Source organism: Myotis daubentonii, chromosome 12 (genome assembly GCF_963259705.1).
Source record: "Myotis daubentonii chromosome 12, mMyoDau2.1, whole genome shotgun sequence".
NCBI lineage: Eukaryota > Metazoa > Chordata > Mammalia > Chiroptera > Vespertilionidae > Myotis > Myotis daubentonii.
This window is the reverse complement of record NC_081851.1, coordinates 14,359,817-14,385,718: the sequence shown is the minus strand read 5'-3', so window position 1 is coordinate 14,385,718 and position 25,902 is coordinate 14,359,817. Positions and strand designations below refer to the sequence as shown.

The window sequence follows — 25,902 nt, the reverse complement described above, 5'->3', positions numbered from 1 at the left end:
GTGAGCAGCTCATTGGCGTCGGCCTGCAGCTCCTTGTTGAGAGCGTACAGCTCCTCTAGCTCCGCCTTCAGCCACTCACACTGGGCCTGCCAGTGGTTCACCTCCAGCTCCCTTTCATGAAGGGAGGTTTGCAGCTCACTGGCATGGGTCTGCAGCTCCTTGGTGAGTGTGTGCATCTCCTCTTGCTCCCCCTTCAGCCCATCGTACCTGGCCTGCCAGTGGTTTACCTCCAGCTCCCTTTCATGAAGGGAGGTTTGCAGCTCACTGGCGTGGGTCTGCAGCTCCTTGGTGAGTGTGTGCATCTCCTCTTGCTCCCCCTTGAGCCTCTCGTACTGGGCCTGCCAGTGGTTCACCTCCAGCTCCCTTTCATGAAGGGAGGTTTGCAGCTCACTGGCGTGGGTCTGCAGCTCCTTGGTGAGTGTGTGAATCTCCTCTTGCTCCCCCTTCAGCCCATTATACCGGGCCTGCCAGTGGTTTACCTCCAGCTGCCTTTCATGAAGGGAGGTTTGCAGCTCCTTGTTGTCTGTGAGCAGCTCTTCCTGCTCCTTCCTCAGGCAGTTGCACTGGGCCTGCCAGCAGTTCACCTGCAGCTGGGTGTTGTTCAGGGAGGTCTGCAGCTTCTTAGTGTGGGTCTGCAGCTCCTTGGTGAGTGTGTGCATCTCCTCTTGCTCCCCCTTCAGCCCATCGTACCGGGCCTGCCAGTGGTTCACCTCCAGCTCCCTTTCATGAAGGGAGGTTTGCAGCTCACTGGCGTGGGTCTGCAGCTCCTTGGTGAGTGTGTGCATCTCCTCTTGCTCCCCCTTGAGCCTCTTGTACTGGGCCTGCCAGTGGTTCACCTCCAGCTCCCTTTCATGAAGGGAGGTTTGCAGCTCACTGGCGTGGGTCTGCAGCTCCTTGGTGAGTGTGTGCATCTCCTCTTGCTCCCTGTTCAGCCCATCATACCGGGCCTGCCAGTGGTTTACCTCCAGCTGCCTTTCATGAAGGGAGGTTTGCAGCTCCTTGTTGTCTGTGAGCAGCTCTTCCTGCTCCTTCCTCAGGCAGTTGCACTGGGCCTGCCAGCAGTTCACCTGCAGCTGGGTGTCGTTCAGGGAGGTCTGCAGCTTCTTAGTGTGGGTCTGCAGCTCCTCCTGCTCCCCTTTCAGCTGCTGGTGCAGGGAATTGGCCCTAGGGGTAGAGAGACACAAGGCCAAGGGCTGAGGCACACTCCCAGGCACTGTCCCAGTTGTGCAACCTTAATCAAAACTGCAACCTCTCTGGGCCTCAGTTTTTTTCATGTGTTAATGAAGGGTTGAACAAAATCAGCGGTTTTCAAACTCTGTTCATTGGGGTTCGAGGAGGCTACCCCAGGTACCCCACTGCCAGCTGGGGTAGAACAACAGGCAGGCTCGGACACCACGGCAACAGAGCATCCCTGTTAAAGTCCTTTCTATCTGAGGTTTGGCACATCTGCCTACTTGGAAAAAGGGTTCTTTGATTCAAACATTTAAACACTGAATCAGAACATTACTGCTCTAAGACTCTATGTCTATATCCAGCTCTTCTCCCCAATTCCAAGCCCCTTTCTAATTTCAACTACTGAGATAAATAAAATAGAAGATTCTGGAGTGTTACCTATATCCACTTAAATCATCATCATCATCATCATCATCATCATCATTACCTGGGATTCCTTGGGGTAGATTATACCAAAAAAGATCATATGACCAGAGGCTCATGGACTCAATGTGAACACAGGTGTGCGAAGTTTGGCCCACACAGCTTTTTAATTTTTTTTAACATTTATTTATTTTATTCTATTTTATTTCATTTTAAAGTGTGTATGATTTTATTAATTGATGTCTCTCCAATAAAGACAACTAAAAAAAATAAAATAACATAAAAAAGAAACAGAACAAGATAAAAAGATTCGCCATTGTGGTCCTGTGAATACTCGCGGGTTAGGTTTAAGGGTCCCTGGCCTCAAATATGTCTCCAGGTCCTCCCATTCCTCTGTCCTGCCCAAAAAAGCAGATTTAATAAAAAACACAAACAAAACAAAAAAATAATTACTGTATCAGCATTCCAAACTTTTAAGATACCCATCAACATTCAGATATCTTTTAAGGTACCCATCAACATTCAGATATCTTCTTCTCAGGGAAAAAAAACAACAAAAAAACAAACAAAAACAAAAACAAAAAAACAACAACAAACATACAGAAGGAAGACCTGGCAGCCCCGCCTGCCTCCCAGCTGACAGCCTCTATAGCTGGGCTGTATTCTCCACCAGGGCCTGGTCTATTGCTGACTCTCCTTCCCCACCTGCTGGACCTGCCCGGCCACTGCAGGCAGCTGAGTTTACTCAGGGCTGTAGGAAGGAAGGGTTCATATGGTCACGCCTCTGGGTTGAGGCAAGACTTGGATTCGAATCCTGCCTGTGTCACTAACTAGGAGCATTGACCTTGAACAAGTTGTTTAATCTCCCTGAGCCAGTTTCCTCCTCTGTTGCTGTGGATTTTTTAAAGGATAACAATAGCTCAGTCAATTCTTGTGATTCACAGTATAATGTTCTGCCCAACCACGTGAACCCTGAATTAGTGAGTACTGAAACTATTCCCACCGGTTCCTGGGAGTCTCTGGTCACGTTTTGTCAGCTCATCAAGACATAAAGACGCCTCGTGTAATACACTCAGAGCCAACAGCACCATACCTGGGCCCAGATGACCCTTGTGTGCCACTCGAATATTCCCCGTGAGGCCCACCGCAGCCTTGCACTTGGGAACACTAGACAGCACTTCAGCACTCCATTTGGGGGCCATTTCAAACAGCGAAATCGCCTCCAAAGCACACAAAATAGAACACCATGGCACTCAGTGGCCCATGAAGAGGACGCTGGTAGGTGAGAGCTGAAACAAGTCTGGGGTCAAAGGCCTTGTTCAACCTCAGCTGCAAATGTGCACATCAGGCAACTCCAGTATCTCCCACTCTGGGCACGTCCATGACAGGCCACGGGCACTGATTTGGGGGTCACCAGTGCATTTCAGCCAGGATGTGAATTCACAAATGGGAATGCGTGAATGCTGAGGACCACGCCCCCTCCCTCATGGGATCGCTGGTGTGAGAGGATGCAGGTACCCCTGCCCGACAGTCATCAGCATCATAACTGTGGGAGGGGAGACTGTCCAAACCGAGACAATGCCCCATCCCAGCTGCTGAGTCCTTCCTTCCAGCCACCAGCTGGAGGCCCCTTTACCTTGTTCCCACCAGGGGCTTCCAGGGAAGGGTTGGTAAAAATGCACCATCACCAGGGGTCTCACTTGAGCTCAGCTCAGCGGGTGCTGAGTGAGTGGGTCTGAATGACATCCTGGCAGAGGCGCTGCAGGGGGACTGGTGGTTACCTGTCCAGCTCTCGCTGCAGCCTCTGGTTCTCCTCGGCGGCCATGGCACTCGTCTTCTGCTCCTGCTGCAGAGCCTCCCGCTCGGTGGTCAAGAGCGTCCCCAGCTGCTCCAGCGCCGCCTTATGTTGGAGCTGGTCCTTGTATCTGTTGAAGGGAAACACACCCGCTAGGAATGGAAACCCAGGGAGACCTCAAAGCCTGGGTGAGCGGCTTCTCTCTGCAGAGCTGAGGGAGAGGGGGATCCGCATGGTACAGGGCTGGACAGAGAGAGGGGACAGTCACTGGGCCACCTCCGGGGGTCTCCTCCAGCCCAGGAGGCAAGTCCTCCCTCCTCCCACCCGACGTGTCTCCATGGTCCCTTCCAGTCCCTGTCAAAGCAGCCTCCCTCCTTCATCCCACTGGGAACAAAACCACTGTTTTATGAACTCCACGCCCTTCTCAAAGAAACCACTGCAAACACAACAGAATTCCACCGCCCATAACAGCTGATCCCCCTCAATGGGCCCTGGGTGAGCCCTCCACCCCAGCTCAGGAACACGACTCTTCTTGCTCTGATCCAGGCAGCTTGGGGGCCAGAGTCTTGCCTGGTGGGGCCCAAGCAGCCATCATGGGCAACTGCACACCCTCATGGCTCCTCAAGGCACCCCCAGTCCAGCCCTTGCCCTTGCTCTCCCACAGCCTCCCCCTCAGCTCGGGCTTTTATTTCCTTCCTGTCTCAGTCTGCAGAGGGTCCCACACAGCCTCTCCGGAGGGCAGCAGAGCACAAGAGGGAGCCCCTGACCAGCCCCAGGCTGTTCCTCCTCCTGCAGGAACCTTCCCTGTTCAGGAGACTCAGGGGCCTCCCCAGGTCCAAGGTGGAGACTGAGTCATCACCTTTCAATCTTCCCCAGGCAGGCAAAACCCTTTCCAGACCCCCTTCCTGAGGTGTCCACACCCAGAGACAGGCTGACAGAGTCCACCCAAGTTCCAGGGTTTCAGCCCCTGCCTGCAGCCCTCCATCCAAGCCCACCCCATATCAGCTGTACTTGTACCATCTGCCTGGAGCCAAGACTTGTGCGGACTCAGACACACACACACCTGCTTGGTCGGCTGTTGGAAGACAAACATTCCTTCCTGTGGCCTTTAGCCACAAGTGGAGGCTGCCCAGACATGGGAAATGGAAGGTGGGGGTGATGGCTCTGCTGGGCTTTCAGGGCGGCGATCTTTCTCATCCAGGTTTGACAAACAGGGCTATGGACCATTAGGGTCCCCACCTCCTGCTTCCCTGTTGTGTCTTGGAAAAGCACAGGATCAAGCATATCGCAACCATCAGTGACCACCCTCCTGCAGGGCAGAAACTGCGAGTGCTTCTCCCCACTGAATCCCGGGTACGAGGCTTGACACCCAGTGCATGTGCACCAGGGGAAGGAAGGAGCGAGTGTCTCAGTCAAGTGTCAGGTGAAATGAATACAGAGCCCCCGGCCTGTGTTCCAGGCACCTCCACCTCTAACCTGCAGCCCTGCTGCAGTCACACCAAGGGCCTCCAGCTATCTGTCCAACCAGCAAAAACCACTGAATCACACAGTAGGTCCACCAAGCAAGGAGTCATAGGCAGAGCAATGAACTCCTCCCTCAGACCAGTCAAATGCCACCTGTACAAACCTTCCCATGTTAACAGCCATAAGAATATATCCACACGGTTATCATTGAGGGTAGGGCCCGCAGCACCTGGTGAGGGATGGGCACCACAGGAGGCGCCCATCAGTAGTCAGCTGGGTGCATTCAAACCATGTTAGACAGCACCAGGCGCCCAGTGGGTGCTCACTAAGCATCTCGTGAACACAGGATGTGTGCGGAGGAGGCAGAGATGGAGATGCCAAGAGGCAGAAGATGCTCATTCTGGCTGGAAGAAACGAGAGTCTGATAGGAGCAGACATCTCGGCACCCCCGAAGGATGGGCATCTGGGTGGAGAAAGGGGTGGAAGGCTCTGGGGAGAGTCCACAGGAAGCACTGGGTGAGTGTGTAAATGTATGTCATCTCCCCCAAGTTCATGCAGCAGCAGGCGCCCTCTGCAGGCTCTGCAGGCTCAGTGCCCTCCTGGTCCCTGTGATGCCAAATCCCTGCACCTCAGCTGCTCCCAGGGAGCCCCAGCCTTTGCCTAGCATCTTGCTGAGGCAGAGGCCTGGGAAGAACTCAGCAGGGACAACTCACAAGCACAGGAAGTGGACAGCTCCCTCCTGGGCTGCTCCAAGTGTGGGAGAGCCTCTCTTTAGCGCATCTCTCCCTCTCTCCCCCACCACATTGGAGTCCTCTGTACATCTCACTTCCCCTAGGCTCTGGTTCCCAGTGCACCTGCTGGGGTCATTGCAATCAGGGATCTGCCTGGCAGGAGCTCAGACGAAGTTGGCTGACAACATGCACACAAAGCCCTGATTTTGAAAAAGTGCAAAGTTAAGATTTATGCATTTAAGGTACATCAATTTTACCTTAAAAAGGTATATGGAGAGTCAGAGGTAAAGATGACATGAGAATGGCAGAGTATTGGTAATGCTGCTGCAGGTGAGGGGAACACGGGGTTTTCACTATACTAGTCTGTACACGTCCATATATTCAAAACTTTCCAAAATTAAAAGTAAAAAAAAGAAAATCAGAAGTGCAGACTTTGAGACTTGGACAGGGAAAAGGCCTGGGAGCTAGATAAGGCACGCCCCTGAAAATTGGCAGCTGTGGTTACTTCTCCTCCTGGTCCTTGGTTTGGAGAGGAAAGGAAGAGGGGGTAGGAATCCCCCAGGAGCTGGGACCCCAATGCTGACACCTGGTTTCCCTGAACCGGGATTAGTGGGCACACCCTTCTCCCCTGGGGGACCCTCCTGCCCCTCAGTCTCCAGCCACATCAACTCCACATCGCTGAGGGTGAAGGTGGATTTACTTCTCTTCACTGTGAAGCAGCGGGACCAGAGGAAACATGAGGGGCCAGAGTGAAGGGGGGACAGGAGCCCGGGGAGCCTGTCCCTCACCCCCAGCCTCAGGCACCCACCTGTCACTGAAAGCCTTGCTCTCCAGCTTCAGGGTCCGACTCAGCAGTGTCTTCTGGCGGCGGTACTTGTCCAGAAGGGCCTCGTGCTCCCTAGCCAGGCGCTCATGGAGCGCGCCCAGGCACGCGTGTTCCTGCTGCAGGGCCTTGTGGGCTGCCGCCAGCTGCTGGTGCTGGAGCTGCGTGTTCTGCTCTGTGAGCGCAGTGAGCGAGGAGCTCTGGGAGCTCAGAGTGGAATTTTCCACCTGCCGGGAGGGAGAAGGGGATGATGCCTCACCAGGTGCAGGCCCAGGGGGACCACAGACTCCGGATCCCCACATCCCCACACGGAGTGAGCAGGTCAAGTGTCGACACCAAAATAGCAGGACCCTCAGGAGAGGCAGCACCCAGCCGTGCTGAGGACAGTTCTCCCTGCACTCAAGGAGCTGCTCTGGGAAGGCCCACGGCAGAAACAGACAGCCCCATGGGCCTAAGCTTATTCCTGGGCCCCTCTCTGCACATGTGACCTTTCTTGGCAATTTGTGCCCTTTCTCTGGATAAGCTCCTTGGGTACCCTCTCTGATCACTTTGAAAAGTGCATGGAAAATCAGTGAGGACATAGAGAACCTGAACAGCACTACCAACCCATTTCTCCGATATTTACACAACACCCATCCAACCGAATTCAAGCCACCAGAAAGTTGACCGGGGAGGAATCCGTCCTAACTCATTCTGAGGCAAGAATTACCCTGGTGTCCAGCTGCTTGTCCTGCTCCAGGCCCTCGGGCTGCAGGGTGTCCAGAGACGTCTGCAGCCTCTGGTTCTCCAGCAACAGGTCCGGGCTCTCCCGCTCGAGGGCGTGGACCCTCTCGGGGGCTGTCGTCAGGGCGCTGACCTCCATGGCCAGCTTCTCGATCTCCTCCTGCAGGCGATGCAGCTCCTGCTCCAGCTTCTGTGTCCGCACCACGTGCTCCTTCACCCGCACCTTCCTGTGCTCCAGCTCCTGTGCCTGCGCCGCCTGCGCCTTCACCTGCTCCAGGTCCCGGCACAGCTGCCGCCGCTCCCACTCCATCATGGTCACTTTCCTTTTGGTGTCCGTCACCGTCTGGAGGAGCACTTTTTTCTCAGTCTTCTGGCCCTTCATGCGGGCCTTGCTGCTGGTCTGTGAACTATCCCGCAGTGAACGCACCAGTTGTTTAAGATCCTTGAACTGCAGGAAAACACAATGGAAATGACACAGGCGTGATTTCGGTCCAAATTGGAGACCTAAAGTGTAGGCCTGAAATGCCCATTTCATCGTGGACCCAAAGGACGTCTTAACGTTTCCCAAAGGCCTGATGTGGACAGAAGGTGAAGGCACGGAGATCCCCACCCAGACAGTTCCAGTCTAAACACTTTCAGAGAAGCCAAATGACTTAGAAACAAAAACCACATCTTCTTTTAAACAATGAAAGTGATTTCCTTGGTGCTTTTTACCCTGGTTCACAGTGGCTCGAGAGCTGACCGCCCACCTCTGTGGCCGCCCCTCACGCCACTCTCCCCTGCAGACATTGCACATGATCTTCCCTCTGCTGTGAATGCTCACCTGCCTCCACCCGCGGCCTCCAGCATCACTGGCTCCTTCTCATCCTCCAGGGCTCAGTGTGATTGACAGCTCCTCAGGGAAGCCCTGCACCATGATTCTAAATGTCCTCCACCTAATAAGACTCTCCCTGGACCCACGTATATTCCCTCAATAGCACACGTCTCAAGTCACCTGTCGTTCCACCTCCTAGACTGGAAGCCATATTGGGGGAGGGTAGATGCATGCCTCTTAAGTCTACAGAGCACCTCCCCAAGCCCCTTTTCTGCAATACTAGAGAGGCTGAAGAACTCAAGTACCTGATACCCAGCCTCCCTTGCAGCTAGGGTTAGTCATGTGTCAGGTGTGGCCAATGAGATGTCCACAGAGGATCCCGGGAGGCCTTCCCTCTATCTCTTCACACTCCACATTCTTCCTGCCCACTTCTTGGTGAGGTACAACAGCCACTGCCAAGACTGGCAGAGCAGGAAGAGAAAAGCCTGGTTTCTGGGTGGCGTCCCTGAGCCGCTGCCCCAGCACTGGGCTGCCTACCCTAGGACTTCCTGTGGGGTGAGGCAGGTCAACCCTGGAGGTTATCCAAGGCTCTGAGTGTGAAGCTGGACATTTGAAGGGGGATCTTTGTCCTACGGGCTGTCCCATGAGCTGCAGGACATTTAGCAATTTAGCAGCATTCTGGCCTCTCCCACCACAGCCTGGAGCACAGCCAGGAGCACCTCCCCTCTCCTCCCCCAAGTCATGACAATCATGAACAAGATGGCCAGTGATCTCCAGCCAGTGTGGGTCAATGCTTGAGCATCAACCTATGAACCAGGAGGTCACGGTTCGATTACCGGTCAGGGCACATGTTCAGGTTGCTGGTTCAATCCCAGTAGGTGGCATGCAGGAGGCAGCCGATCAATGATTCTCTCTCATCATTGATGTTTTTATCCCTCTCTCCTTCTCCCTTCCCCTCTGAAATAAATAAAAAATAGATTGAAAAAACAAAAAGATTGCCAGTGTCCCTGGGAAGCAATATCTGTCCCCGCGCCCCTGCTGTGGCTGGAATTGCTGGTGTGAGCTGCAGCTGAGGGAAGAGACTGGTAACCCGGGAATCACTGCTGGACTCCCAGGACAGCCTATGGTCCTGGACTCTCCCTCTTGCAGGCAGGGGCGCCAGGGGAGGCATGGCGCTGGAGGGCCTACCTCCTGGGCTTCCTCAGCCTTCAGGGTCTCGATGTCACGGAGCAGCTGTTCTCTCTCCTCCACCAGCTCCTCACAGAGAGTCGCCAGATCCCGGCTGGTCTGCTTTTCTCTTTCCATCTGGACTTGCCAGTCTTCAATCTGCGGAGCCAAAGACCCAGCCCATGCAAAAGTCCGTTTCAGGGAGTGAACTGTGTTTTAAAGCAAACCCGAAACCTGTCAGCCCCACGGAACACTTTATCAGGCCTTTTCTTAAGGGAAACCTTCTTGCCCACTTCCTGGGGAGGTACATCAGCCACTGCCAAGGCTGCAGAGCAGGAAGGGAGAAGCCTGGCTCCTGGGTGGCGTCCCTGAGCCGCTGCCCAGGTCAGGCCTAGTTGTGCAGTGAGCTCCCCATACCCTGGACCATCACCTCTCAGCCCATGGTATACACTTCCAGCTCATGGTAGAGTAAAAGGCCATGGACACCCATCGGTCAGCTTCCCTCCCAGCTTTCCACTGCTCACTCTCAATGCTTCCGTCTTAGGCCGTGTCCACTACTGTCCTGAGGGTCAGGCCACATTCCTGGGGCCAGCAGCCACCACTGGATGTCCTATAGGGACTTCACCCAGTTGGTGACATTCCTATTCATCCAGATGCTCTGAGGGGTCCTCTGCTATCTCTCTCCCTCCTCTCCCCTCCAAGTAAATTGACCACCAAGGCCTGTCCTCATTCCCCATGTGGCTCCCCCTCGACACCCCACTGCTGCCCAGGCCAGACCAGCTCCGTCCTGCCTGGACGACTGCCCAATCAGCAGCCTGACACGGAGCTCTTCTGTGGGAACCACCAGTGCCCACTCCCTGAACATGAAGTGCCTGGACCCGCACGTCTCACACTCTGTGCCTGACACCTGAACACCGTGATGGATGCAGATTCAGACTCAGGGTGGGCCCTGAGGTGCGACTCCCAGGCGAGGCCCGTGCTGCTGTCCCTTCCCACTGACAACAAACTCATGACCACAGGGGACGGGAAGAGGGTCATTCCCTGCTAACGATGTGACTGTGAGCAGGTGTCCTTAACTGACAGTGCCAGCAAGCAGCAGGCATGGGTGCCAGCTTCTGTCAGGGTGACATGCTCAGCTCACACCTGGCAGGGGGCAGGTACAACAAGAGCTGACCCCTCCTGAGAGCGCCAGGCCCCTCCCACCCTCAGAGCTTCTGACATGGTCATTCTGGGCTGGGGCCCAAGAGCCTGCATTTGACTTTTGACCCTGATGCTGGTTTGGGATGATGGCTCTAAAGCTAAAACAGAGGAGCCCCACGATCCAGATCAGGTGGCTCTCAGAGCTTTTAGACACCTGAGACCTCAGGCCACTGACTAGAACCTCTGGGGGCAGGACCTTCAGACACCCTGCAACCCAGTGAGCAGCAGGACCGAGAGCCGGCTCCATTCACCAGGCTGGGGGTGGCCTGGTACAGGCAGGTTGACAAACTCCTGGAAGGATCGCTGCTCTGATGCCAGCTCTGCCTACTTTTCCTGGGCCGAGGCCGCCCTGCCTTTATCTCACAGGTCTGGGCAATGTCTCCAGACTCCTAGGAAGTATCAGGCAGGGAGCTTCTTCCCCATGAGGGGGAGGGCCAGGCACAGTGGGGCTCATATCCGTGCCCTCACAGCACCCTGTGGGCACACCCAGCCCCCTGCCCCAACATGGGGACCCGAGGACGGGGCAGCCCCACCCAGCCAGGGTCAACAGCAAAAGGCGCTGCAAGGAGCTATGTGTCTGAGTCTTTCTCACAAGTGAGAACACCTTTCTTCTCCTTCCTGATCGCTGCCTCACTTCCTAGCACCAGGTCTGGGCTCAGCAGGAAGCAGGCATCTGCCCTGATGGCAGCGCCTGCTCTGGAGCTGGCCCTGAGGGGGAAGGCCCTGCACAGCTGTCAATCCCCCTCATTCAGAGAAGGACACCAGCCCAGGGAGTCCAGTGATCTGCCCAGAGCCCCACAGTGAGGATGCGGCAGAGCCGAACGCACCGCAGTGGGCCGACCCCAGGCCTGCTCTCTCAGACGGGGCCTGGGGTGTGTGCCCCCCAACCTCCTGCCTTGTTCACCCACCTCCCTGTCTTACTGTTAATCCTTCTCCCCGCTGCCCCCCATCTGTCCCAGTGAAAGGAATGTTATGTCCAACCTTTGCATATCTGGCATGGCTGCTTCTTGTCTGAAGCTGTGATTGCCCCATGCCCCCCCAGCACCCCCCACCCGCTGGACATCCCCATCTTTCTCTGCTTCTGTTTGCCGTGGAACTGGAACTCTCACTCCTGTCCTTCCCTGAAGGCCCTCCCTTCCCCTAGGGCAGCGGTTCTCAACCTGTGGGTCGCGCACAATGAAAATACATCCTGCATATCAGATATTTACATTATGATTCATAACAGTAGAGGAACTACAGTTATGAAGTAGCAATGAACATGATTTTATGGTTGGGGGTCACCACAACATGAGGAGCTGTATTAAAGGGTCGCGGCATTAGGAAGTTTGAGAACCACTCTGAGAGCTCACTGGGCTGAGATGGTTTCCTGTCTTCCTCAAAGCACCAGGCTTGGGCCGCGGGCTCCTGTGTGGAGGCTCCAGGTCCCCGGAGCACGCGGGTGCCAGGGGCCTGCCATCAGCCTCTGTGCTGCGCTTGTGTTCCCACGATAGGCCCCAAAGGGCTGCCCTCTTCCTAAGAGGAATGCAGTCTGAGGATGTCAGTGCCAAGTGAGGGTGGAGGGCGCACCCTCTCTAAGGTCCACAGAAAGGTCATGAGTTACAGGGAAGGACGTGAACTTCGGGAACTAAGGTTTACACAGACCGAAGGGAGCCTACATCCTGGGCGACACTGGGTGGTGGGAGAGCCGAGCTGGCACCGGGGGCCTGGGACTCCAAGCCGCCTGTCCTGGCTGACCCTGGTCCCTTCTTCTCAGACACCTCCCAGAGGGCCACGTTGTCTGGACGTGTCCAAGATGGGCCTGTCCTGGCTCCAGGGAGGTCAATGTCAGGCCACGTCCCCTGTGGTTTTTAGCTGATGGCCCAGATGCACCATCGATCCAACATTAGGGAGGACCCATGATGCAGCCAGGCCCCAGCGGGCTGAGCAGGACAGGGAGGAGAGCAGAAGGGCCGCCTTCGCAGGGATCCTGGCAGCAAACAAGGGACAGTGCTAGTCTGGGAACTGTGGCCCCTCCCTCCCACCAGGGGCTCAGAGCCAAGACAGGTCTCTGAGGGCTGTGGCAGGACTGCCCTGGGGTCCTACAGGGAACTGATCAGGAGAGGAAGTGGGGATGGGACCCGAGAGACAGGGCTAAGGAGTCATGTGGGGAGGCGGCAGCCACCACCTGTCCTGTGTGTGCGGAGGAGGGACCGGAGTGGATGCTGAGGGCAGGAGAAGCATCAGAGATCATTTCTCAGCCCTGCCGGGAGCTGGGCCAGAGGCTACAGCGCAGGCCTCTGCAGCTCACCCCTGAGGACCCGCCCCGTTGGAGGTTCTCATCTTTCTAAAGGTCAAGCCTTTCTATGTCGGCAGAGGTTGAGCTGCCATTTACAGAGGCATTCACTGTGCCCGCCCACATGAATCTAAAACCCAGGCTGTCTGGTGGCTTTCCCTGAGCTGCGCTGCACAGAGTGACGCGGTACGAGGAGGGCCTTCCTCCGGGCCCCCAGGGAGAGGACACGCTGCTTGGCCGCTGCTCTGCTGCGAGGCGCACGGAGCCTCAAAGGACGAGAAGCCTGAGTCACGGAACCTCGGACGCCCCACGAGAGGCCTGGAGAAACCACTGCACAGGAGGAGGGGCGGTCCCAGCCTCACCCAGAGATGAAGTTCCAGCAGAGCTGTGACCAGCGGCACCCAGGTCTCCGGTCTGCAGCCCACGTCCCTGCCATTGCCGGGGCAGCCTCAGCAAATGACGCTGGCAGGACCACTGGGCCGGTCGGGACAGACACCCAGACACCTGAAAGCACCAGTCCTGACACGTGGTCAGCAAGCAAGAGTGACCTTGCGCCTTCCTCACCCGGAATCCGGGCACCCGTCAAGGTGTGCTCAGAGCCCGTGACGCAGCTGTGTCACCCGTGTTGGCTACATGGACTGAGGCCCTCTGACCCAGAATGACCTGCACAGGGAGGCTGTCACTAGCCTCTCAGGGCCCTTCTTGCCATGTGAATGGGGTCCTGGTAACTGTAGGATGAACCTGGCTGGTAAGCCTGTCTGTCCTCCCAGATGTCTGTTCTACTGTGCTACTGGGAAGACCTGGTTTGTCCAGAAAGGCAATGCAGTCCAGCCATCTCCTCTTCCTCATCCTCTCGACCGAAAGGAGAGAGTGGGCACTGCGCTCCTGTCACCAGCAGCCAAGCCCTGAAACGGCCCATCCATGGTCTCCACACTGGAGCAATTCTTCCATCGCTGCTTCTCTCCCGGGCCCGCCTGATGGTTTCTAACAGGGCGCTGCTCTCCTTCCATGAGGCACTCACCACGGGCTGGACCCTCTGCCTGCACTAACTCACACCATCCTCACCACACCTACTGGTGGGTGCATCGCTAACCCCATTTCACAGATGAGGGCAACGAGGCACACAGAGGTCCATCGTGTGCGGTCTCACTGCTGCAGGGACTCCTCATGCTGCCTCGTGACGCCTCTCCAGGAGGCCTCCTGTCCCCCTACCATAACAGTGGCTGCACTGGACTTTGCCTGTCCCCCAACTGTGCATGCTCACCCACACCTGGGTGCTCCCCCTGGCCACTTTCATGCCTGTATGTTCTGGGCACCACCCACGGGTACCTGCTTTCTGAGCTGCTGGTTCTCCTTCTCCAGCTCCCGGCGCTGGAGGCTGCTCTCCTGCAGGGCCAGGGAGGCGTCGCGCAGCCCCTGGATGGTGTCCTGGAGGCTCTGCTTCTCCTTGTCCAGCTTCAGGAAGCAGCTGGAGGCTGAAGAGCAAAGTGGAGTCAGAGCCCATATTCCAGGAGCCTCAGCTTCTGCTCTCTGCCCCCGGCCCTGAGATGGCCATCACCCTGAGCCCTAGGCTTGAGGGTCTGGGATGGTCAGCTGGGTGCCCTTCCTTTTTCCAAGGGTGCTGTTGCTGTCTGCATCTGAGAGTTCCTCGGGCGGTTATGGCCCCTCTGCTTTCTCAGCTGGGTTTGTTAGGGGAGCAAGCAGAGCTTAAGAAGAAAGCAGGTGATGGTAGAGAGGAGCCAATGCAAACGTTCAAGACAGTGGAATTGCTGGCACCACTTTCTGCCACGTTTTAACCTGACCGTGAAGCCAAGGATTTCAGAGACTAACGGAGATGGCAAAGAGAGTGAGCTCTCTGTGCCAGACTCAGAGTGGTGGGAATCCAGGTGGCTCAGCCGAGGGTGTAGCGGGGACACGATCATTGACCGCATGTCTGTGGGTGGAAGAGGCTATGGGGCGCATATGCCCAGTACTCGCCATCTCTGGGTAAGGTCCTTCAGTCAGAGATTTCATTTTGTACTTTCACAGTTGCATTGAAAGAGAATGAGACAGTGTATCCAAATTGCTTTTAAAATTCTAAGTGAGATGAAAACATAAGGTAGAAAAAGGCAATGTCCTCCTTTGCTTTTAAACAGCTTCAATGCGGAACAGAAAGGGAGCACAGACCTGAGAAGAATGGGAGTTCGCGGCCCCTCCCTGCCGCCAGCAGGCGTGTGACTTTGGGAAAGTCCCGGGGCTTGTTCAGGAGGAAAACATGACTGTCTGAGGGGTCAGGGTTGTTCCCTCGCCTGTCCCTCCAGGCCACACACTCAGCTCTGGGAGCCTTATCACACTGTACTGCTAGTAGGGCTGCTCACGAGCACCCCAAGAAGCAGAGCAATGGGTATCTTTGGATAAGACATGGGCGAGGAGAACAGTGATCCTTTGTTAGGGCCCCGTGGGCCAGGCACAGCCTAATGCTTCACTGCCTCCTCTCACAAGATACCCATAGCAATCCTGTGAGGCAGCTTCATTACCCCCATTTTTCAGATAAGAAAACTGAGGTGCAGAAGAGGTCACCTGGCTAACACGTATAGGAGCCAGGACTTTAAACCAGGCCTTTCTGACTCAAGAAGCCACCACCCCAACCACACAAAGTACGTCCACGCTTTGTTCGTGAGCTGCCAGCTGAGCAGTAGGAGTTGGGAACACGAAGAAGAAGTCAGTCAGTGAAAGGCCTCACAAGCTGCACTGAGCATCTGGATCAGGGAGGCTTTCCAACCCCATCAGCCACCTTGGTCTCTAACAAGCACATCTGGTCTGAGCCAGGCCCTGCCAGCTGGCACCACTTCTGTGTCCCACCAGGGGGCAGTGTGTTCCCCAGGAACCTGAACTCCCAGAGCCTGGGTACCCAGGACTGGGGAGACACCAAACCAAGGAAAGAACTAACTTCTCACACAGACTCGCAGTTCAGTGAACTGATTTTAGGTTTGGAGCGGATGGGACGCCTTGAAGAGAAGGAATACCCAGCTGCTTTCAACAGCCTTTCCATGACGCTGAGGAATGTTGCTCAGAATTGAAAAAGCAGCCCCTCCCCAAACCAGCCTAAGGCCCTCCTGGCTCTGCAGAGCTCTAAGCAAACCCTAACCTGCACTCTCAGGTGCACGTGTGCTATTATTGGACACAGGAACTGGCTTGTTGTTTGCCGGGTGCTGAGGCTCCTGCTGCACTGCCGGCCACCACACCCACGTTTCCTGGCCACCCCCTCACCTCCTCTGGGGGCTGGGAGGGGGCCAACACCAGAGGGAGTGGAAGAGGCCTGGGTCCCTTGAACAACAGCCACTGAGCAGCCCCAGCCCAGGAAGACGGAGAGCAGACCATACCCATCTGTCCGATGATGAAATCAACGGAGGAAACCATGCCCCGGGTACAACTATCATGGAGGCGAGTGACCACTGGGGACGCCTCCTGCATCCCGAGCTTCCACTCCTCCCCCGACAGATCGAAGACCCCCCTGGGCATCAGCGTGCTGTCACCTGGAAGCTCCTGGCACTGGCTGAATGGAAGCTGAGAAAACTGGCAGCACTTCCTTCGCATTTCGCGGCCTGACTCAAGGTGGCCAGGCCCTTCATGTTCTTGGGGAGAATTGCAATGACACAGTTCCAAATGGCCCTTCAATAAAACCCTATTTACTTGGGTAGAGGAAGGGCTGACACATGAGTTTCAGAGCCAAGGGCTCAGCTCCCTGGGTAAGAGAGGATCCACAGCCAGGCTGGCTCTCAGCCACCAGGGGCTGCTGCTTACCCTCTGACAGCTGCTCCAGCTCCCAGTGCAGGTGGGCGGACTCCTCCACACTCTGCCCTTGTGCAGTCTTGAGGGCCATGATCTCTTCCCGCAGCTCCTCAAGGCATTTCTGGTCTGTGTCCCGGGCCTAGTGCAGGAAGTGGGGGTGGGGGGTGAGGATGTGGACTGGGGCACGCTCTGGAAAAGCCCTGGCCCCCGTGCATCTGTCCTCATTCCCTCAGGATGAAGGGCCTCCATGCCCCTGCTCAATTCCAAAAACACAGCTGCACAGAAACGACTCCAGTACATGGCCCAGCTGTGAGACTTACAGCCACTAAAAGGTATGCTGACCCAGTGACCTAGGGGATGAAGACACCCGAGGTCTCTGAGGGGTGTCTGAACAAAGTGACATACAGCGCAGGGCTTTAGAGCAAGTGCTATGGTGACGGCTGCTCTGTGGCCCCTTAGCAGGCCTAATGCCTTGGAAAGGCCGTAGGGACTCACATCACAGCTCAACCCACATCATAAACGCCAGGGAGACCCTTTTTTGCAACAGAGGCCCAACCCCTCCATCCTCACAGGAAAGCAACACAGCATCAGGCCTCTCTGTGTTGGAGGCTTCAGTGGTGCCCACTCAAGCCACTGAGCTTAGCAAGCGACTCTCCGCCCTCAGAGCATCACTGTGTTGGCAGCAGCACCGATCCAGTAGCTGAACATCAGAGAAGGGCACAACATGAACCTAAAACTGCCCCCATCTCTGCTACACGTGGTGACCACAGCTTGTCCTACCAATTGTAGGTGGTGCAGCCTCGATTTCAGCTGCACATTCTCCTCCTCCCGCTCGAATAGCTTATCAATCCAATACCAAATCCAATGGTCCTGGAGATGGCCCTCGGTGTCCATGGAAAAATATTCGTCTCCAGTCGGCACCTGGTCAGCAAGAACACACATGAGAGCCATCAGGTTAAGGCCCCTGGTCATGACAACAGCTCTTCCAGTCACTGGGCCCAAACCAACAACCTAGGGATGACCCTGCTGCCACGGGAAGCTCTGTCTCCACTTTTGAGCCCCTGCCCTTCTCCATTAGGCCAGGCCAGATGGAAAAATCCCCGCAGGAAGACACTGTTTAAATTCGGGAAGGGAACACTGTGAGAGTGTCTGACATGTACAGCCTCCATGGTTGGACGCGTGCACCTGCTGACAGGTGTGGGATGTGGCTGAGCCACTTTCTTAAACAAGGAAGGGGTGGGGCTGAGAGTCTGTCCTGGCTTTGAGGGCCGAGTCTAGGCCTCTCTCAGTCACTCCACTGATCTGGGTCATGGAACAAAATTCAGAGGAGCTTTTGTTCAATAGCAGGTCCTATCTGAACATGTCACACACCTACTCTTAGAGAAACAACAGCTCTGGGCAGTTTCCCGGCAATGAGGGTCTGTAAGACACAACAAGCAAACCAGTACTATGGCCTCTGTGTGCCAGGCACATGCTGGGGGTGGAACACAATGGTGGGGCCCCTACAGGCAACCTCATGGGCGGCGTCCACTGCACTCACTCCTGTCCCAGTGCCCAGCACACACAGTTCAGCTCATTCCCCTCATCTCTGGTCCCGCCCCACCCCCACAAGCCTTCCCAGCGCCACTCAGTCTCAGGGGGACTGAGTCTCCCCTGAATGCCCTCAGTCTGCAAGCACGCATCCACGGGGACATGCCCATTTCTCTTGGCGGGCTGTTTTCCAAGGCTTGCCCCACTCACGGGTTCTAACACCTGGGAGCGGGCCAGTAGCTCCTGCTTATCCATCACGTGTTCATTTCCCCGCAAGGGCCAGAACCCCGGATTCTCGGTAGAGGGGAAACCGTGCACCTACCACCAGTGGACACGGTTCTGGTCAAAGCCTGGCAGCTGGAAGGGTTTGGTCAGTGACTCTGGCTTAACCTCGCAGCCCCCTTCCTGCCTGTTCCTGGCCCTGCACTAGGTGCTCTCTGTCTCTGCCACATTCACTCTTCACAACAGCCCCCAGAGGGAGGCAGGGACAGTCCCTTCCTACACACAAAGAGGCTGACTTGGGTCAATTAAGGAATGAGCCCCAAGTCACAAAGCCAGCCAGGGGTGAAGCTGGGCTTGTATTCAGGCAGGAGAGGTCCAGTCCTGTTTCTTCACTGCCCTCAGCAGCCTTGCACCTTATCCTTAAGGAGTCCGCGTGGGTAAGGAGCCCCAACCACTATCAGAGCTGTGAGCCAGAGCTCATGGAGGGGCTTCTACAGGAAGGAGGTCCATCTCTCCCCCCTTGGCCACTGCCCCCAGAATTCTCATCTTGTGTCTACCCACCAGTACTTACCAGTCTCACCATATTCTCAGGCCCTGAAGGATCCCATAGCACAGCCTCTCAGTCATCCTTACAACCAACTCCTACTCAGCCTTCAAAACCCAGCCGGAATTGCCCACTCTGAGGACCTCAACTCCACTCTATCCCACCCACTGAGTCAGATGCTGGGCACCCAGAGTGCCCACTATGAGGCAACACTGAACTGGCCTGTGAGCCCACCCCCCGCAAGGCTATTCCTGCAGGGCAGGACTATGCCACTCCTCTTCGCATGGGGCCCCCAGAAGTGTTCAAAGACACTTGTCAGCTGAATCATACCATGAGGGGGAGTCAGAGGTGCCATGTGAGTTGGGCCCTGAAGGACCTGGGGAAAGGCAGGATGGACAAGTGTCCAGAAGCAGAGTACAGCATGGAACGAAATGATTTACAGCTATTCTTCCAATGGGCCTCAGTTTTCTGGGGGTGTCAGCCTTCCCCATGTATCAGGCAGCAGAAACATCTAAACCTGCTTTGCACACCCCACCACCGCAGAAGTGAGAGACCAGACCCCGAGAAGCTGTGCCCAAGTCCTAAAGTGGCAAAGGCTGGGCCTGGAGGAGGCAGAGAGTGTGAGACCACCTGCCCCGGGGCCCGATCTTAAACCCAGCTCCTACCTGCCTTGCCACCACCCGCCCTGCCCCTCCCTGCACGATCGGATCCAGGGGCCCCATCTGTGGACAGAACGTCACGTTATAAGCTCACTAGAAACGTGTTCCTATCGACGCCACCCGGTGCCAGGGCACGAGGGGCTCAGAGGTGCCTCGACCACCTCTTCTGTGATGGATGGGGACAAGGCTTGCTCCACACCCAGCAAGTGGAGTGAGAGCTGGGACTCCCCTGCGGAGCCTCCGCCGCCTCTGGGAGCAAGCCCTGCCCAGGAAGCTCAGTGCACATCCCTCTCTGAGGGGCAGAGACAGGCCCAGCTGGCCCTCAGCTGCTCAGGACCCTCAAGGCACCCGCACGTCTGCGCTCTGGAAGCGGGAATTTCAGCCAAGGACAAAGCATGGGGACCAGTGGGACCTTCCAGGCACTCTCTCTCTGCCTCTGTCCTCCACCCCGGGCCCTGGCAGCAGAGGTGGGATGAGCATTTGCAGACGGAAGTCAAGGATCCCCTGGTGCACCCCCACTTCCCAGCTGTGCCTAGGGGCGCCCAGGCCTGTCTCCTCAGGTTGTGGCACTGACACCCTCCCCTTTTATGTTTCTCAGTGGCGACACTGGACGGCCACCCGGGCCGTCTGTGGCTCCCCCTATACCCATAGGAGGGCCCCGAGTGGTGGGTGTCCGCGTGACAGTCGTGTTTGGCTCTCTGCTCTGCTGCCCATCACACCCGACACTGTCACCGTCCGAAGGAGACAACACCTCTGATTCCTCCGTCCTTCTCCCCAGGTTGCAAGTCTTTTCATGCTGAGATGTGTTTTTACTTGGCCTGTGAGGTCACTACCAAGTGACTTGTGTGTGCCAGGCCCAGGCATGCAGTCAGACAGGCTCTGCCCCTACCCTCAGGGGCTCCAGCTGCACACAGGAAACCTGGCCCAGCAGGGCTGAAGGGAGGCTGCGCACAGCCAGCAGGGCTGTTGGCACCCCTTTTGTGTAAGCATGTGGGTGCAAGCTCTGTCCTCTCTGCTCCCTGGACCCTGGCACATGGGCCTTGGAGAACAGTGTGACTCATCCTCTATGTGGCCTGGTCTCCATGGACCTCTCTATTTCTCTTGTAATTCATTTACTAATGGAAAGTGTAAGACATTACTAGTTTCACAGCAAAATGATTAATTGACTAGAGGCCCGGGGCATGAAATTCCTGCTGGGTTGGTCCCTAGGCCTGGCCGGAGATTGAAGGGTGAGCGCCTGGTGTGGAAGGGCAGGTCACAGCTGACCTCTGGGCCCCTGGCCTCTATGCACCCCCCTCCCCCCCATACCTGAGTCATGGTGCCCAAGTCTCCATACGGAGATGTGGTGAGCAAGGCCAGACACTGTGGGCCGGAGAGCAGTGTAGGCCTCTGGTCCACCCAGTGGTGTCCCCCGGAAGCACGGCGGGCAGCACGCTCTCTCCTGGCCGGCCTTGCAGACCAGCTCCTGCTCGAACCCACCAGGAGCCCCATATGCCCCTGTGGTCCCGGCTGCTGTGGCCTGGCTCACTTTAAAGAGGTTGTGCGGGTGCAGGGTGGGCTCCTCCTGGGCACCCAGCACCTGAGCTCAGGGGCTTCCCTGGCGGGCGAGCCCTGGCGTCCTGGGGGAGGGTTGCAGGGGGAGTGAGAACGAGCTCGCATTCTTACAGCACTTCCATCCCTGTCACCCTGGCTCCTGGTTAGCCAGCAAGAGGTCACAGCGCATTGCCAATGCCAGCAATGTTCCACGCCGTCCCCTGGTGGTCAGCACATGTCATAGCAAGCAGTCGGACTCCTGGCCTCCCTGTGGAACTCCCATCCAAGGGGACAATTTGCATATTAGGCTCTTATTAAATAGGATATTAAAAATGTTGCTGCTGTTATCCAGAGGCACGCACCTTGAGAATACGGAACAGGGGTTCCCACAGGAAACCCTGCAAAAGCCCAGAAGCTCCCCAGTGCCAGGAGTGAGTCTCGCTTTGTGTTAGATCCCCTGCTCCTGGCGCAGGGCTTGGCGCCACACAGGCCTTCAGTCACTGCGTCTGCATGACTGAGCGAGGCTGCTTGGACAGGCCCGGAAAAGACACGGAGACAGAGGCTGAGCCCTGAAACCCACCCCCATCCACGGGGCAGAGTGTTGGCTGAGATGTGGGCCTGCCTTAGGTTCCCCGTGTGCAGGAGGCTGCGGAGGCGGCAGCCTGGGGAAGCTTGCACATGACCTTCCGCAACCCTCCTACCTGTGAGTGAGGGTGCCCGTGCCCCACACCTGTCTGTGCTGCAGATTGATGCCCTTCATCACCAGTAGGGCCAGGGGACCATTTCCAGGACAAAGCCGAGAGCTGGCCTCCCACCCCCACCCGTCCTGGGCCGGGCTGCTTGGGCACAGCACCCAGGGTGCCTTCTCCCCAGGGGGCAGAGCAGTGAGCCACCAACATTCCTGCGGGAACAACCATTCCCTGAGTAGGTGGGAGGAGCAAACAAGACTGGAAGAGAGGGTCCTGAACCCACTGCTCACATGAGGCAGCTGGGTGCATGGTCAGAGCATCAGTAACCCTGCCTGGGTCTTGGTCTCCATCCCCCCTCAGCCCTGACACCCTCCCCTGAACAGGCCCATAACCTCGGGATCTGAGTAGGCTACACCACGGAGAGCTTCATATGGGACTTGCCCAAATACCAGGTTTTTTACCTCTTTCATTGTATAAACCTCACGGACTAGTACAGTTATCTCTGTTTTATAGATGAGGAAACAGTCCTGGTAAGATTTAGCCATAGAGATTACAAGGAGTCTTAAAGAAAAAGATCAGTGAATAGAAAGTCATCACTATAGCATGAAGGAGGAGAAGGGCAAGTCCTAGAAGAATCAGGGCCTTTCAGCTACAATCCGAATCCTATTCCTTCCACTACCAGAGGGAGCCCAGGGGACTGGCAGACAGTCTGGGGTGCAGGGAGAGGGCCAACTGGGGAGGCATCACGGCCCCTCTCCCCTCTACCAGGAAACAAGTGCCCGCGGGCCGCCTGACCCTGCTGGGGTCACTTCCATATGGCTGCATAGAAGTCTATGTCTTTCTCCTTCTGCCTGAGGCCCATCGCCTCCATCTCCAGCCTCTCCACATGCCTCACCTTCTCCCTCAGGGAGTCCACCTCAGGGAGGGGGCAGGAGCAGCCTGGGCGCTGGCTGCCAACTCCATGTTCGGGGAGGTGGGCAAAGGCAGGGGACCTGGCTCAGGGCACCCTCAGGGCTGGGGAAAGGCCCAAGTCCCTGCACCCCAGGAGAAGCCAGGGGCGGCCAAGCTGGTCCATGTGTAGGCCCCTGTGTGGGGGCCCCACATGCTGTCACTGCAGCATGTCACCCCCCAGAAGCTCCCAGGACAACTGGCTCTCAGGCAGCACTGCTTTGAGCGGGAGGCAGAGGTGTCCCAGGTCACGTTCCTGGACCTGGGGCCCCGGTGACTGGGGCGTCCCAGCCCCCCACCCCCGGCCCACACGATAGGCCTCCTGCTCACATTGCGCCGGGCCTCCTGCAGCACCAGCACCAGCTGGTACAACTGATGCCTGGCGTCCGCCAGCTGCTTCGTCTTCTCCTCCCTGCGGGCGATGAGAACACGTGGTGAGGGCTCCTCAGAAGCACCCGGAAAGCCCACCACCTGGGAGACCACAGCGGGGAAGGAGGGGGTCCTGGCTTCTAGGTGTGAGAAGGGCTTCTGCACGTGGGGCTGCAATAACGCTCTGGAGTCCAAGGTGAGCTTTAAGTTGTCACTGAAGCTCTCAGACTACACCACACACCTGAGCTTTACTCTGGGGGTGCGGACAGGGAAGGAGCCCCCAGAGCCACTGCTCCCTCCACAGTCAGGCAGGCAGGGAGGCCCCCTGGCAGGGAGGTGAAGGGGGCAGCTTCCCAGGAAGTGGGCATGGTGCCATCACCAGCTGCAGGAAAGGGGGAGCAGGCCCACCGGACGGGATGGGAGAACCACATCCTCCCTCCAGCCAAGAGCACCCACACTGGGCCCGAGGCTGAGCAGCAGGCTGCTGCTCTGAGTCTGCCAGGTCTGGACTGGCCGGAACCCTACAGACCCAGCAGAACCCTGCTGTGCAGGCCCCGGGAGGGGAGGGAGCAGGATAGCCCAGGGCCCAACAGGGACCCAGCTCACAGCAGAGCCCCGTCAACCCAGGGCACTGTGAGAGCTGCCCCGTTTGCTGCACCGCATGGCAGTGAACCACATGTGCCAGCAACGGGGGGTGACACAGGGCACAATAGCGGAAAGAACGGGTCACTGGGGGACTCACAGCTCCTGCCTGACTCCGCGTAGCGTGGCCTTGGTGTCCGCCAGCTCCACGGCCAGGGGCTGCGTGTCCTCGCTGGGGCGGCTGCTGGTGTTCCACTCCTGGGTCATGGTCACGACCAGCTACAGGAGGGCAGACAGAGGGGTCTCACCAGCGTGCTCCTGTGCCCGGCACAGTGCCTGCACTAGAACGTGGTGAAGAATGACGAAAAGACAGAAGAAAGTAAAAGAGAAGATGGCAGCCGCGACTGCAAAGCCAGGAGGGAGGCAGGAGAAGGTGGGGAGTTTTTAAGAAGCGAGGATATGTTTAGTGAGACAGAAGGGCCGAGGGCATGGATCAGGCTCCCCAAGCTCAACCTCTGTCCTCACACAGGTGTCTCAGGGGACTGGGCCCTGCAGGGAAAGTGCCCACGCCCTGCCCCCTCAGAAATGGGCCAGGAGGACAGACAGTGTGCAGGCTTGAGAGTAAGTCAGGATGAGGAGCGCAGCCATAACTAGGGCCCCGGACCCAGGCCCCTCCCCACCGTCCCCCAGGCTGTTGAGCCACCAGCAAACACACCTCCCTGTAACTGTCTTGCTCAATTAAGAGCCTCCTGAGGCGACAGGTCATGTTGCTGGAGAGAAACTCCAGCTCCTCCAGGGCCATGTCTGGGACCTCCAACCTCTGCAAGTTAAACAGGGTCTCCTGGTGGCGGGTCACCTGAGGGCACACAAGGGTAAGGTGCTGTGGAGGCCGGGCAGGGAGCAGCGCTGGGGTCCCCGAGAGCACCCACCTCCCAAGGCCACGCCCCCTGGGACCTAGGCCCACTCTCCCACAGCTGACCCACCTCACTGACATTATTAACCCTCAGCCACCAAGTTCCTGTGGGGGCGGGCAGGCTCCTCAGCAAGTGCAGCCACAGTCTGCAGCCCAGCTCTTTCCTCACACACCACTGCTGCTGTCACACTAGCTCAAGGAGGACACTGACTTCCCACCAGACAGCACTCCTCCCAGCGTGGGAGCTCCCTCAACTGTCCCAGGGATTTCAGTCGCACACCATCCATGTGTCACACAAAGAGGGTAAGCCTGGGAGGGGAGGGTCAGGAGGGATGGCATCTTATTCTGCAAATAAAATCTAACCCGAAGATGGCAAAATATCAGAGCGCTTATGTCAGAAGGTTGGGTCCATGACAATCTTATATTTTGAGGAAACCATTCATAACCTGAAATACTTCTCAGGAGAGCCTGTATCTCATCCCCACAGGCCACACAGGACCACCTGGTTCCCCTTTCTGCCGGGTGTGAGCGCAGGCCCATGGCCTCATCCTCACTGGGCAGCCTCTCCTCCACCTGCCGACATCACCTCCTTCAACCCAGGGACATGCCCTTGACGGGGAATCAAACCTGTGACCCTTTGGTCGGCAGCCCAACACTCTAACCACTGAGCGAAAACATCTAGAGCCTGGACCCGCAGCCTAGCCCCCTGGCAGGAGCAGTGAACTCATCTCAGTCCAGGGCTGGAAGCGCCAGGGGGTCCTGCACCTAGTGCATGGGCTCCAGAGTAGGAAACCCCTCAGGTTCCCAGGCCAGGACCCCCGCCCCCAGTTTGGAAACCTGTGAAGAGCCCTGAGTCCCAGGACTGCTAGGGTCCAGGAGGGTGGGGTCTGTGGAGACCCCAGGGGGGCGGGAGAGGAGCCAGGGCACCCGCAATGGGACAGGGAGGCAGGTGCACTCACCCCCGCCACCAGCGTGCTCTGCAGAAAGAGCTCCATGAGCTCTCGTACAGTAACGTCCATCCTGAGGCTGTGTCCACCGTCCATCGCTATGCACACAGGCTCTGGGCCCACCGTCTCTGTGCCCACCAGCTCTGCGCCAAGCAGTGCCAACGGCTACTCACCCCACATTCCAAATGGCTCATCACCCCACATTCTAAACTGCTGTTTGCACCACATTCTAAACTGCTATTTGCTCCACATTCGAAAAAGGCTCTTTGCCCCAAGTTCTAAACGGCTCTTGAGCCTGTATTCCTAACTGCTCTGGGACCCATATTCCAAAGGGCTCTAGCAGGGAACACAGCTGGGTCAGAGGCTGTGGCAGCTCCCGGCCAATGCTAAGTGCTTTGGAATACACAAAAATTATGACACACTCCCTATGAAATTTAAAATCATTCTGGGCACATAAAATATGAGGAAATATAAAAGGTCTATGTCTATATCCTATGTACTTATAAATGTAAATTAACCACTTCAACATAAATTTGCCAATCTCCATTTTTAATTATTTTTTCCATCAGCCAAATTGCAGAAATTTGATCAGTTCCTTTGAAGTAGCCAT

General features: G+C 56.8%; 1 protein-coding gene across 1 annotated transcript in view; it reads right to left on the bottom strand.

Annotated features, from left to right (window-relative positions):
• The window catches only part of LOC132213904 (protein Daple-like), a 144,495-nt gene extending 119,107 nt beyond the window's left edge, over positions 1 to 25,388 (bottom strand). The window contains 17 exon segments of the mRNA XM_059660785.1: positions 1,068 to 1,164; positions 3,378 to 3,521; positions 6,395 to 6,636; positions 7,119 to 7,310; positions 7,356 to 7,580; positions 9,135 to 9,272; positions 13,915 to 14,060; positions 15,948 to 16,120; positions 16,374 to 16,495; positions 17,137 to 17,277; positions 20,620 to 20,673; positions 22,357 to 22,460; positions 22,463 to 22,499; positions 22,812 to 22,893; positions 23,593 to 23,711; positions 24,148 to 24,288; positions 25,305 to 25,388. Of these exon segments, the coding sequence (XP_059516768.1) occupies positions 1,068 to 1,164; positions 3,378 to 3,521; positions 6,395 to 6,636; positions 7,119 to 7,310; positions 7,356 to 7,580; positions 9,135 to 9,272; positions 13,915 to 14,060; positions 15,948 to 16,120; positions 16,374 to 16,495; positions 17,137 to 17,277; positions 20,620 to 20,673; positions 22,357 to 22,460; positions 22,463 to 22,499; positions 22,812 to 22,893; positions 23,593 to 23,711; positions 24,148 to 24,288; positions 25,305 to 25,388 (2,241 nt within the window).
• Between the last annotated feature and the right edge of the window lie 514 nt (positions 25,389 to 25,902).